General features: G+C 33.1%; 1 protein-coding gene across 3 annotated transcripts; it reads left to right on the plus strand.

Moving 5' to 3' along the window:
* The first annotated feature begins 1,273 nt into the window (after positions 1-1,273).
* Positions 1,274-10,474, plus strand: LOC135168194 (ADP-ribosylation factor 6). Of its 3 annotated transcripts, none has more exons than XR_010300011.1 (6): positions 1,274-1,429; positions 2,141-2,250; positions 4,443-4,546; positions 4,655-4,853; positions 5,755-5,900; positions 7,239-7,379. XR_010300011.1 is itself a non-coding variant. In XM_064132141.1 (6 exons), exons 3-6 carry the CDS (start codon positions 2,169-2,171, stop codon positions 7,379-7,381), a joined length of 528 nt encoding a protein of 175 aa, XP_063988211.1. In that variant the 5' UTR covers positions 1,326-1,429; positions 1,496-2,046; positions 2,141-2,168; the 3' UTR covers positions 7,382-10,474. The 3 variants fall into 3 exon arrangements, 2 of the variants coding, with proteins under 2 accessions (XP_063988210.1, XP_063988211.1); XM_064132141.1 differs by lacking the exon at positions 5,755-5,900 and adding an exon at positions 1,496-2,046 and having other exon boundaries at positions 1,326-1,429; positions 7,239-10,474; XM_064132140.1 differs by lacking the exon at positions 5,755-5,900 and having other exon boundaries at positions 1,275-1,429; positions 7,239-10,474.
* The last annotated feature ends 4,111 nt before the right edge of the window (positions 10,475-14,585 follow it).

A 14,585-nucleotide genomic window follows, 5' to 3' on the forward strand; every position in this document is an offset into this window, starting at 1 on the left:
AACGTTTCTTTTCATTTTAGAGATGCTAGTGGACAATCTTATCAATCCAGCCGCTTTTCATAGGACGATTGGGGAAAAATCACGAATTGCGTTAAATGACAACAAAACAATGTTCCTTCCTAAATATTGATGAACTTGTTATCTGTAATAGTTTCACTGATAACGAAATTACAAATTCTTGAATGATAGTCGGTCAGAATGGCGGGATAAGATACATTTTCTAGCAACAATTTATCTCTATTTTTGAATAATTTATTGACTGTCAATAAACACTTCGAGATTTAGGGATGATAACAAAATTTATATTACAATTTTTTTGTGGAGATCATTGGGAGCCACAACAAATGCGCTATCTCTCATGGATTTGGAGATATTTCTCAAAAACTCAATTCAGAGATGAGTTTACTTATCTCGTTTTACCACTTTGCTACTGTTTAGTTCAGCTGCGAGTAATAGAGAGGATGTTTTAGGACTATAGATAATGAATAATTCGTGGATTCATAGTTCTCATGAACATAAAGAGGGTACCTTTCAAAAGATCATGAGTTTATTGGCTATGAATAAATTTATTGTCAATCAATTATTCTTTATGAGCTGAATCGAAATAGATTGATTAAATTTTATCCAGTCCTATTCTGAGGATATTTTTCCCTTAATTTACAAGTTACAAAATTGAACGAAGAAGAATTCTGTAAAAAAGAAATTGAAAGTGTTTTCATAACATCGTATAATCAGAATGAAAAGTAAGACATTGAAAATTTCATTCGAGGAAAGGACAAATTTTGCCACGAGTTCCGGCAATTGTATAATCAATTTGATTCGATGAAAATGAAAAATGAATAAGAATGGGATAATAGACTAGTTTTTCTTTTTGCATTAAGTCGGCGGGAATTTTTGAATTCCTGTTTTCCTCAGGGTATAAATAAATATTTTACCGAGAAGACATTGAAAAAAGCAAGAAGCAGTGGGCGGTCCAAACTTATGAACCACTGACTTCTTCACTTCTTCAATGATTCCCAAAATCGATAACATCAATTTTTCCTGGAATATTGCAATAATATCCACAAATTGAATTTTCCTTCATATATTTCAGCAGAATAGGGTCTGGAGACTAAATATTTTCCCAAATTACTATGATGATGTAATAATAATAATCTGCTGTAATAATGGATAACCCTAAAAAATGAAAAATATTGAAATTTTGGTGAGAGAAGATGTGACAACACTGTGAAGTTGAGGTACCAGTCGCTACCACGAACGTGTGCGAGGAGCTGCGAGACTACTGTGTGTGCTTGTGTGTTGGGTTGGGCTGGGTGGGTGTTTTAGTGGGTATAATGGCATTGAATGGCATAAATGATTGTGAATATGATGTGTTGTGATGTGCCCGTTTGTTGATGATAAATTATTGCTACGGTGTAGATGCTTTTTGGTGAGTATACGTCCTAATTAACAGTCTGGATTCTTATCATTATCTAATCACTAATGACTCCAATAGGTTGAAGGAAAAGAGGCCAATGGTAAGAAATAAAACGTGATGTTGAAAAGGTTATGAATTGTGGGCAATAGACATCTTTCGTGTCAGTTAAAAAACAGTTACAATATCCGTTTTGGTACAGCCGTCCGACGTTGTTAATTAATTAAATGAAATTGGCGTGGTCATTATTGGCCGTGTTTTGGCCTTGATTTGGGTCATTTTAGTCATTGGAGTTGGAGAATTCAATGATTTTGTCACGGAGATGCTTCACATTGAAATTAACCTTTTGAATAATATCATGAAAATTCAAGGAAATTTCTCGAATTTCTTCTTCCACGTCGAAGAGGGATTGAATGAATTGGCTCGAGTTACGAGTAACATTCACCCATTTCCGCAACGATAATAGGATGCTTCTTAATTGTCCATGCTGATATAGTTGATAGTTGTCAGGGATTGAGTAAATAGGTGATTCGTATGGTATTTGTGGAGTCTGCGAGTGTTACACATTTTTTATTCTATTTATTATCTATAATTATTGATTGAATGATAGCTGATTTATCGATGTATGTTATGTATGTTACATCGTGATGAATTTTTTTCTTATTAAATTGTTGGTGGAGAATTTACTGTTCAGTAATTATTACTCTCATTTCTATTTGGGTACAGGTTACGACGGAATTAGTGAGCCAGCAAGATGGGCAAGCTTTTGTCAAAAATATTTGGCAATAAGGAGATGCGAATTCTCATGTTGGGACTTGATGCCGCTGGAAAAACGAGTATCCTTTAACAATCAGAGATTAAATATTTTTAGATTGTCATCTGGAATAATAGAACACATTCACGATTAAGTAGCGAGGGGGAAATCGAGATAAGTCACCTCCGAATCTAGGGAAAATAACGCAATTTTTGGCATAAACTTTTTAGCGGAGCAACTCGTCAACTACAACTAATTTAATTGTGAGAATTGCGTTTTCGGTCTCAGAAACTCGACAGATAAGTCAACTTATCTTGTTTTATTACTTCGCTACCGAGTTGGGGGAATTTGTATTTTAAGGGGCCTCAATTTTACTCATTAACGGATTGAATATTTTTTTTGCTATATAGGATATTTATCCTCTTCTGATGAGAAGGATTATTATATTAGTCATTTTGTAGTATGAAATTTGGCAGATCTCCATAGACACTCAAGACATTGTTCCATAAATAAAATAGTTCCCGAAATATTTGAAAAAAATTTCCTCCGAAAGTTATCGATATTTTTATTAATCCACCCATATTAACGCCCGAAATCCAGGGATGAAGATCGCTATGATCTGGGTTTGAAATTTGTTGATAATTTTGGGCAGGAGATATATTTCAATATTTGGAACAAATAGTGATCTTTTATTAACTCATGATTTTATGCTATTGTAAAATGACAAAAGTTGTAATCAAGTTGAAAGATTCAATTGTAAATTTGAATTAAAAACTCTGAACGTACATTAGAGAGTTCACTTTTCAAAGAAGACTGATGAAATATTTAAAAAATTATGATTTTGGAGAAGTGCGTACATGGTTTACGAAGATTTCAACAACTGCAAAATCATTATTGTTCTTATTTAGTTTATAATATAGTGTACAGTTTTTTTTTCAAAATATTCTCAAGCACTGCAATTGATCAATTTGATTAAAAATCACTGAATTTGTAGTATTGTTTCCCCATACATCCATCCGATTCTTTCCATACATGCAGAAACCATTAATTAGTGTGAAGAAACTCATTATTCACCGCGTGTTAGTCGTGAAGAATCTTAACAGATTTTACTGAGACTAGTTGTTTTTACTTTTGCAATGCGCTGCATCGAGAATATATTCATTTTTTTCTATCCTGATGTTTCTTCTGTAACTACTGGTTCTTTCATTTATTCATTATTGCGCGTTTCTATTCTATTATATCGATACACTTAATGTTTCATCATTCCAGTTAACAGTAATAAGCGCTTTATTTTAATAGCTATGCATTTTCATATAATTAAAGTAATAGTTCAGTAAGCTAAATTTTTTAGCCAATTTTAGTTTAACATCGTTTCAATGCATGGGAAAAAACGATCACAAAGCTCTTTTCCATATTGCAAATATTGATATAAATCTCTCAATACTATGACCTTAAACTATTGTACGTGTTCAGTGAAAAAAGACATTCACAGTTCTGCGGAATTTTTTATTTTTCTATTTTTAGGAAAAACCATTATTTTGAAAAACTCGGATACTGGCTTAAGGTGATAGACAATGACCTACTCTTTCACACCAGAGGTGTTATTTTTTGGAGATTTTTAGTTGAAAAATACATGATATTGAAACACCTCTCATTCTCTCCCTCTCCGCGAATCTGAAAATCGTAAAACTCAAATTTATAACAAGTACAACTATCGATCCTTAAATCATTTTAGTTTTCACTGAGATAATGAACCATTATCAATAGATCGGTTTTCGCAATAACAACAAATCTTTGATTTTGATACACCTTATGCAGATATTGTTTAGACATTACAAAATAGCAGCGTAGTATACACATGTGGCTTTATTTGAAACGAATAGACAGTTAAAAGTTTTTATGAATCATCAACATTATGACAAATTTTTATTTTATTCAGTCGTTTTCTACTGTTTGAAAAATATCTGCACAAGTTGTGTGCAATTGGTTTTTGTTTTTATGTAGCCGAGACTGTTTCCGTAGATCAATTTCGTTGATGTTATGTTCTGAATTTTCTCGGAAGAATTAACCTTGGAAAATTAAAAAAGAATACTATACCATTGCATTTGGATTATCGCCACGAAATTAATTATCACAGTTTCTCCTCAATTCCAACGCTTATATTAAAGACATCATCATGCTCTCTTTGGAAATAAAAAATGCAAGAGTTTATAGAATGTAAAATGTGTTCATCAATGCGATTTCATAATTTCCTTAATAATAATGATTCATCAGCTATTCTGTATAAATTAAAACTGGGCCAAACTGTCACAACAATACCCACTGTAGGATTTAATGTAGAGACTGTTACGTATAAAAACGTTAAATTCAATGTCTGGGTAAGTGCCTAATTGAAACCAATAGAATCGGCGGTGAAGTTTCACTGCATGGGTTTGGGTCGAAGTTTATAATGATAAAAGAATATAACAATTGAAATTTATCCGTAGGACGTGGGCGGGCAAGATAAAATACGTCCGTTGTGGCGTCATTACTACACTGGTACTCAAGGACTTATTTTCGTAGTTGACTGCGCTGATCGGGACAGAATTGATGAGGCACGTCAAGAATTACACCGAATTATCAACGACAGAGAAATGCGAGATGCTATTATTTTAATATTTGCTAATAAACAAGATCTTCCTGACGGTAAGGATACGAACAAAATCCACACGACACATGAAATCTTCATTAATTGTGGAATTATCTTGGGGAGACATGATTATTCAACAGAAAATATCAAAGAATTTCCTTTACAGGACAATACATTGTCTATGAATAATAATATTAAGGAAATGCGAACGATAAATTTTGCCATAGAATCAACATAGTCAACAAATCTTTATTCTAAATGCAAGAGTTTTCACAGTGGAAAAAGACTTGATATTCAGCTGTAAATCACTCGTCCCCGAGATAATTACATAATTGATAAACAATAATTTTTATCATATGATTCCATCACTGCCTGAAAGCTGCGTTAACATTAATGATTGACGCATCTTGTGGTCAAACGTATTTATAATAAAATTTCAACATATTTTTATATAGTTTATTGCATTTGAGTCACATATTGATGAACTAATTGCATCATCAATACTGACGAATGTTATGTAAACTCTTTCATTTAAGAATCCACGAAAAGGATTTATTTCGTGTCTGATTTTAAAAATATGTGAAGGAATTATGGAAAATATGACTCCATGTCATGAGGCAAAATATTTATTTAAGTTCTAAGAAGGATGAATTAAAGGAGAATTAAAATCTGGGAAATACAGTGGCGACAAAAAGGCGAAATCGCATGAGTTTAGCACGTGATCGGCGGGTGATTTTTTCACAGCTTTCTATCTATTCAATTACTGCCCGTTTCGGGAGAACTAAGTCCCTGTCCCTGTACGAATTTTTAGAATTGTGTTTTTTTAAACTATAATTTAAAGTGAGGGAAGTCATAAGGGTTTTTTCATGCCACTAGTCCGTGACCGCAACCTTTCTGATGTCCCTGATTTTTTATGTCGTTAATCCATCCTAAAAAGAGACTCTGAATTTTTTTCAGATTCTTTCCATTATTACGTTGATTTTAAGACGACTCAAAAGATGAAAAAAAAATCACAAGATTTCTGAAAAATATGGCATATTTTTTCAAATTGATCCATCATGGAGAAATGGTCCACTTTTCATGGGTAGCATTTGTGTGGTATTGTAAGGATAAAATTTTTTTGATGTTCTTCCTTGTTTTTTGACGCACACAAGTTCGTTCTGCATAGAGAACCTTTCAGATTGTAATGATTTGCTCGAATTCTTTGGCCCATTCTATGAGTTCTCTCAGTAATTTGGTACCCTTGTACCAGAGTGTCCCTTTGTTTTTAAAATAATTATCGAAACATAATTTAGAGTCATCTAGCCCATATAATGGTTTACACAAAGATAAAACGTCTTTAAAAATTACGTGTCTGTTGTCAAAACAATATTCAGTAAAAAATTGCGGAACAGTTACTAATTTTTTCACTGACCGTTTCATAGTTTTCCTGGAACGTTTTAGACTTTTTCTTGAAAGTTCACTGAAAAAGTGCGAAACTGTTCCGTAATTTTTACCGAATATTATTTTGACAACGGGCACATAATTTTTAGAGTTTTTCTCTCCGTGTATGCACGCTGTCATTAATGTGACGTTAATTCGATTGAGATTTGTAAGCTCTTTTAAATATTTATAAATAAATTTGAGGTATTTTTTATCAGTTCCATCGATAGAATGTTTAATCGTGAACGGTTGGGTACAGAAATGACACAGGAATTACTTAGTTTGTCAAGTAACTAACATCTTTGGTCCACATATTTCGGACGATTCCAAAGGATTTTATCGAACGTTCGGCTTACTGCTCTACATGAGCAGTTAGGGCCATTGATTATTCCAAGTCATTTCAAGGAAGCTGCTAAACGGTAATGGTTGAGTCTAACACGATTGATAGTAATTATTGATTCTCTCGGGAGTTTATAGTTACTATACAGAGTCGTAGCTAGGAGAATCCTACCCTTTGTTTCGGAATATTCATTTATTTTTATTTTCAATGAAATTCGTTGCAAGTTCTTGTAAGAATTTGCAACTGGCCATCCCCGGAAGGCCTTCAGTCTAGTATTTACATATTATATGCATGACAGCTGCCGCGAGTAAATACAAAAAAAAATTGTATTCAGGTTAACTGAGTGTAAATAAGGAATATAAAGATAATTTTGACAAGATAGCGTGTGTGGCCAGATGGTATCGAAATATTTTCCCAGAATATCCCAATTTTTCGGTTTTTTTCGCAAGAAAAGGGAAGCAAATAAATAAATCAACAAAAAAAATGAAAAATGCCATATGTAAAGCGTTCAAGAAGGCATTAGGATGCAGAAGGTGAGTGCAGGGGTTCGGTTGGAAGGTTCCTATAAAAAAAAGAAAAAAATAAATAAATAGTTAAGTGTTTTTTGCCAAATGACTCCAGTCCACTGCTTGTTTTATAGTATAAACAATCATGAAATTTATGATTAACTTTTTTTCAGCTATGAAACCACACGAAATACAAGAAAAGCTCGGACTAACCAGAATACGAGACAGAAATTGGTACGTTCAACCGTCGTGCGCGACGACCGGTGATGGACTCTACGAGGGCCTTACATGGTTAACTAGTAATCACAAATTATGAGCTATTAGTTAGTTCTTTCCATTAATCGTGGATTTCGTAAACCCTAAAAAACAAACAAAATGAGTAATATACACCTACCATGTGGGTTTTATCTATTAAACAGAAGATAAATAACAAAAAAGCAAAATGCAACAAAACATAAGATATGAATGAAAAAGCTGAAAAGACAGTATGCAATTTTATGTCAACCTCAATCGAGGAGTTAGCTACAATACACATGCGAAGAGGTTGATGTGACACATTTGCCTGTCCTGTGAAAACTAAATGAACGTGAAGGAATGTGAATCTAATGTACAATGGCGTTTCAGTTATGTGTAGAATAGGTCGACGGCCTGTGGTAAGGGAAAATGTTGGGGGGCGGGGTGATATTGGGAAATGGGGGGTTCTATTCACACGATCCACCGTTCAACAACGAGCCATAAATGTCTTATCGAGATGATACTTTCAATTCTTTGTTGTACAGTGCTCTTGAAGTTTATTATAAATGAGGTTCCAAAAACGAAAATGAAACAGAAAATAATCGAATGAAAAAGCAAAAATAAAAGGACAAACACGAGGCAGAAATGTAATGTAAAATTTGTTACTAGACTCACCGATGAAGTTGATGAGAATATAAGGTTTTTATTGTAAAATAGCCAAAATTTTTTTATGCAATTGAAGAAATTTTCTTTTTCTGGATTTGAATTATTCATTTTTTGTTCGTAAATACCATGGTTTGTTGAGTGAAAATTTCCTGAGTAATGTTTAAGCATACATTTTTTTTTCTTTATATTTCTGGGATTCATTTTATTTTCCTTTAATAAATTATTTAGACGTAGCAGTTTAGAGAATTTCAAGTATCATCACATTTCTTTGGAGACTGTAATGATTAGAATTTAGTGTTCAATTGCGTTGTATATATATATATGAGTTTATGGTGTTTGAGGTTTTAAGCGAATGAGGGCATATTATATTACTTTCCTTTTCAAACAGAAAACATAATTGATCATTATAATTTTGAATTTTGGCGAAACACTCTGACGATTTAATGTTGAATTGATGATGAGGGTATAATATTATTAGTACGATGTAAAAATTATTCCTGTTATTTTTATAGGATTCCTCTGGCCATTAAAATTGAGGGATTACGTACTGAGGATTGAAATTATTCAATGATAATATTGTTTTTCAATTGATAGATATTAGGGGCTTCAATTTAAAATCAAGTAATACTGAGTTGATTAAAATGGTTGATATATATTTAGTCATGAACGATTGATATCAAGGAGATGTAGAACGATTGAATGAATACAGTTTACCGGAAGTCAATGGAGGATCATCAAAAATTGTGGAGAAAGCATTGAAAAGTATTTCACTTACCGCAGAGGATTGCAGCAAACATTAATTGATTGATTCTGTATCGAAATTTTTAGTACAACGAGATGAGCATTACCAATCGTTTTATCGATTATTTACCGATTATCACATATGCCTGAGGGGATAATCGATTGGCCAAAAAACTAATTTTTGAAAACTCTACTCGTGGATAATCCCGTTGCCATAAACATAAACCTTTTGTTCTGAATTATATCCGATCTCTTTCCATTTAACCCTAGAGTATTGATGATTGATTAATCAATTGATGTGGAATGTTTTTTTAAAATATCACCTGTCTGGGGGAAAAATGAGACTCATCAGCAGCATTGCATAGGCTAAATCAGGCTGTTGAATTGTAATAACCGATAATTGATTAAAATGAATGTTCTATCTCTCCATTAGATGGGAATAAAAAATCTTTGAAAAATCGAAATTAAGTGGAAACCTCCAGATGTATCATCTTCGATATCAAAACAATCGCTATTCCATTCCATTAATAGTGAAAATTTGTATCAAAATTCCAACCATTTTCCCAATAATAAAATAACTATATCGCTAATTTTCTACCCAATTGTCATTGTATAGTGTTATTATTCATTGGGTAAATATATTTCTGATAACGCAACAAAGCAGTGACTGTATTTCGATTTCTCTTGTTTCCTTGGATCAGCAAGTTAGGGTGAATATTTTATAAATATAAGAATTAGCCAACAATATTTATAGTTAAATAATGGAAGGGTCAAAACCATTCATCGAGTGTTCGGTAATGAAAAAAATTAGAAATAATTTTGTAATTAAATCTTCAGTGGTAGTTATTTTGTTCTTAGCGCAATTTCTGTTAGTCAAGTTAATGAGAATTTGTACAAGCCCTTTAAATGCTGCTGTATCATATAGAGACGACTGAAATTATTCATTTACTCATTATTCTAGATGTACATTTTATTATGGAAAATATTTGTATAATTCTGAATGAGTATTTCTGTATTACGCAATTGCTACGTGAAATTTGAATCAATAAATTTCCTTTGGTTGATTTGACTGGAAAAATTGAACACAAGTGGCTAGATTATGATGACGCTGATATTAATTAGAGGACATTCTATTATTTCGAGTCTTCCGCGGCGCCATAAACATCACAAAAATGTTGAATCTAGCCAATCATTAGGGAAATTTCATTGATAGAAGTAGTGGGAATAATTGATTAGGTAACACTCGCTATATTTTTTTATCTCATCAGAAATACTGATAAAATTATTGGCATTACAATTTGCATCCCTCTATTTAATATGGAGGATGATTTGAAGATGGGGTAAAACGGTTTGAGTTGATAGGAATTGTGGTAGATTTTTCAGTAATTCCAGTAATGCCGGGAGACGTTTTTCAATTCTTTAATTTGAGGAATAATCGTTGAATGAATACGAAGTTCATTTTCTTCAACTCAACTCGTTTTACCACAGGTGAACGAAATCTACGAGGTCCCATCAACCATTGCGCAGTCGTTTTCTTTTCCCCCTCTCGACTGTATCACAACCGAAATGACTAAATCCACACATCTGAAAAGCTCTTTGCGATGTGAAACAACATAACTACCAAAAAGCATAGAACATCTGCGAAAATATACATTTCGATACTCGTGTATTCAGATCTGTCTTTACTCTTGTCCTTCGCCCAAGAATGCAAATATATATATTATAATTTATATAAATAAAAATAAAGAATTTTTGACATTCAAGAAGACGTCAACTGTTTTTCTTTCTGAAAAGAGCCATTGTTGTCAATCAATTTCAAGTTTCTCATCTTTTTCTAAAAATGCAATTTTTAGATTTGCATTTGTATGTAATAATCCTCCCCCCCCCTTATTCTCGTGGTCCTGTTCATCGCTATCAATTCGTCGATTAATTTTTTAATATTTTGATTGCTATCAAAAAATTTTTTGCTGTAACTTGAAAAAAACATTCACAACTCGATGAATGCAGTTCCAACTATTCTTTGGATGTTATTCTGACTGACTTTTTATAATGCCATAAGCATATCTACAAAAGCCCATTTTCTAAAAATATATCCATGTGAAACTTATTGATAGAAAAACGATACTTCATTTAGGCGAACAAAATTTTTTATCTCACACCTCATAATTCTCGTACAACCGATGATAATAGGAAACGATTTGCATAATAATGATCCGAAAGCATATTGTTAGTTTATTATTAAAACCACCTACATCTTATACAATATTAGCACCATTTTCCAATTATTTCATTTTCGGAAAAGTTTCCATTCGGAAGCGAAATAACATTGTTCATTTATTCGGAATAACTGACCTTTAGCAATTATTGCGAACACATGATTTTTTTGTAAAGCACTTTGAGATAGAAATCGTCTTGAAAAAATACTATATTTTTATAGCCACTGCAATTAACTAATTGCAATTTTTTCGTTTCATGGGAGTCAAAGTTGAGTTGAAAAGAATATACAAAAGAAATTTGATAACAAATGTATTATTCTATTTTATTAGACAAATTTGTACATGTCAACTTGGAGAGGTCTGGTTTTCTCGTAGTCATTCTCAATGAAGTACTTATAAAAATCGATCTAATTTGATTTTTCTGCACAACTTAACGTACTGAAATTGTTCTTGTTCCCATTCCTTTGCTCACAATTTTCATAAACTTTTTTGCCTTCAATTCTTTTTTTTCTTTCGTAGGAGAGGGAACGGCGGACTAGACACTTTGATGTTTAAATTGATAGAGTGGCAATTAAAACTGTAGAATATCTTTCTAGGAGGATAAGATAGCTATCGGAAGCAATAAACGCGTAGTAGAAACTAGTTTAATTGCCATTAAAATAAATGAAACAAGATGGATCCAGTATTGGAGATCAAGCCTGGAAAACCCAGGGTGGAAGCAATCTTGATTCCATCGTTGAATCCTATAGTGGTCCAACTTGACCTGAAATTTCAATCCGATCTTGAAGCAATCTTGTTCTTCCAAGCTGGAGGGCCCAGGATAGGATGGAACTTGATTTCATTATCGAATCCAAGACTGGTCCAAACTCGGACGCAAATATTCCATGCAGCCCACATAACTATTAGCTTTATAAATTACGTACATTAATGTACCCAGTTATATTTCACTAAAATACTTCAAGGACTTATCAATGGTAATTAATTATTGGAGAATTATCGGAAAATTTGCAGGGTTGATCGAAGATTGTCGGTCAAGTCTCGATCGCAACTGGAAATACCACCCTGGACACTTACTGAGCTTTCGGACTTCATCTAAACTTGGTGGAACCATGAGAATCTAGGCTCGATCCTAGATCAATTGTCAATTAAGCCTGATCCAATCTTCATTGCATCGTCCATTGGCACCTGGGTATGGCTTAATTGGCCCCATTGGATACCCCCTGTCTAATCCTGTGGGCCGACTTTTATAATTACCCCATTTGCATTCCCCGAATGGGGTAAACCTATAGGAAACCACGTGAAACCTGGCCAATAGAGGCGGTGACCCTTCACCCTATTAGCAACCTCCCGCTCATCTAGAACCCGATCAACTGGGAGTCCTCTGATAGAATGCTCCGAGCTTGACCGCTCCGTGGGATCACAAGACTAGAATAAAAGAAGAGAATAAAAGTCCACCCTGGCTGAGGCTTATTCATTAAAAAATCCCGCAGAAGGTGGGATTACATCTAGATTATCTGCGTGGAAGGCGATTCTGAGAGAAATTTCTAAGAAAAGTTAAGGTGCTAGTACAGAAAATGAAGTGCAAAGTGCTGGTGAAGAAAAAAATCCGGTGCTGGCACAGGAAATTTTATCATCTCAAACGTAAATTGTTCCCAAATTGCTGTGAAAATTCGCTGGAAATCCTCAGAAATTTTACATTAACAATATTAGATTTGTTTACACCGGAGGGATTACAATATTTTCCAGTCCTGAGACGAGAATTTTCACAGGAAATTTTTCTGGCTGCAGCCTACATACAGAAAAAACTAGTGGGAAAATGCGAGGCTGAAAACGTAATTTACAAGATTTTTGAGAAAAGACAAAAGTTTGTGAAAGGAAACCGATGAAAAATCTGCAAGTGTCAAATTGCTCGAATTTTCCATTAGCGTTGTGCAGTAATTTGACACGTCCAGATTTTTTTATTACTTTAATAAGCATCTTTCGTAATAATTTTGCAATTGCCTTGAAAAAGTTCGGAAGAAATGTCTCTGAAAGGTGGGAGATGATTCAGAATCATCAGTGACTTAATGATTTCATGTTGGCAAAAAAAGTTTTTTTATTTTCCAATATTGATCTTAACCCTAATTTGGTAGAATAAAAATATCATTATGATAGCTATAACGTTTGACTTGATTTTCATGACAATTTTCCAGTTTCTATTGTTTTTATAACAGAACGATTCTTTAGTCGAATATAAAGTCATATTGAACGACTTCACATAATGAATGAAATCACATACACAATTTTATGCAAAAATACAATGTGCAAATGATCATTCGGAACGATACGGCTAATTTATTATTAGGCAAAATCATAAAATACCTAAAGAATATCAATAATCCACTTGTCTTCAATGTAGTGGAAGGTCTTTTGCAAGATAAAATCGTTCATGTAATATGGAATAATTAAGTGATCGATTTATCTATTTATTTATTTAGGTATTTCTTTGGTTATTTATTTTGTTCATAATGTTTAAAAACCAACATTCAGAGCTAATAACAGGCGCGAAATGAATTATATACAAAAATATATTAAAAACGAAGGAGCTCGATGAAACACAAATTAAACCATTATCACGTTTGTAAATTAACGCTGGAATGTTGACAAAGACAAGTCTTTTATTTACTATCGAATTTAGAGAGTCGAATAGCAAGTAAAATTCTGGAAAGTATTTAATCAATAGATAAAAGTCTTTTTTCATTTATTTATTTAAAGTCCATAAATAATTATATTATGTTATTGGTTGTTTCCTCAGGCTATCTAGTTGCATTGTTTACATGCTTAGGTTTTTTATTTTTTAAATATTAATTTGACATTTTTGTAAAAATTGATGTACTATTTCAAGGATTTTGGAGTTCGCAGTTTTTAAAATAGAAGAAATCCATTTTGGGACTGAAAGTTTTATTTTCTCAAAATTTCTCTTCACTAATGGCCAACCAGATTGGATGGTCTATGTCTTTGTTCCAGAGAAGGATTTATAAAATAAAAACCGATGAGATTTGGTTTGCATTGAGTAATGAGAAATTTATAAAGGTAGAGTTGGGGTAGGATGAACCTGCATATGCTAAATTATTCATCGATCCTACCTGCACATTTTGGATCTATTGATTAATACGGATATGTGATTATGGGTCAGGGTTACATACTCCAAGGGTCTCGCATCCTTCACCCTTGCCCCTCCCGAGGCACCCAAAATTCTCTGGATCCTCCAGCCGTGCGTGTCAACGCGCTGACAAACGCATTCATCGTCCGTAATTTGTTCATCGTTCTCCCAATGTTCTTGTATGATTTATAGAGGTAATAAATCATCGCAAGATGGATCTTTTAATTTCTCGTTGGTCTGATACTATTCGCAAATTTTATACTCATTTCTAAACAAACCCATCAGGTATATTTTTTCATCTTTTCATCTCGAATTGATCTCGATTTTTTATCGGATTGGAGAAAATATCGTTTGATTTGTGCAGTTTTTTTTCGAGTTATGATTTTATCTTTTTTCGGTTCTTTCAAGAACTCGATTGTTATTGTTGTAGTGAAGTGGTAAATTGGTAAATATCCCCGAGTCTAAGAAGGCAACAAAATTTTTCTTACTATATTTGGGGCAGTCCACAGTTTATTTCATAA

Source organism: Diachasmimorpha longicaudata, chromosome 12 (assembly GCF_034640455.1).
Source record: "Diachasmimorpha longicaudata isolate KC_UGA_2023 chromosome 12, iyDiaLong2, whole genome shotgun sequence".
NCBI classification, from domain to species: Eukaryota; Metazoa; Arthropoda; class Insecta; order Hymenoptera; family Braconidae; genus Diachasmimorpha; species Diachasmimorpha longicaudata.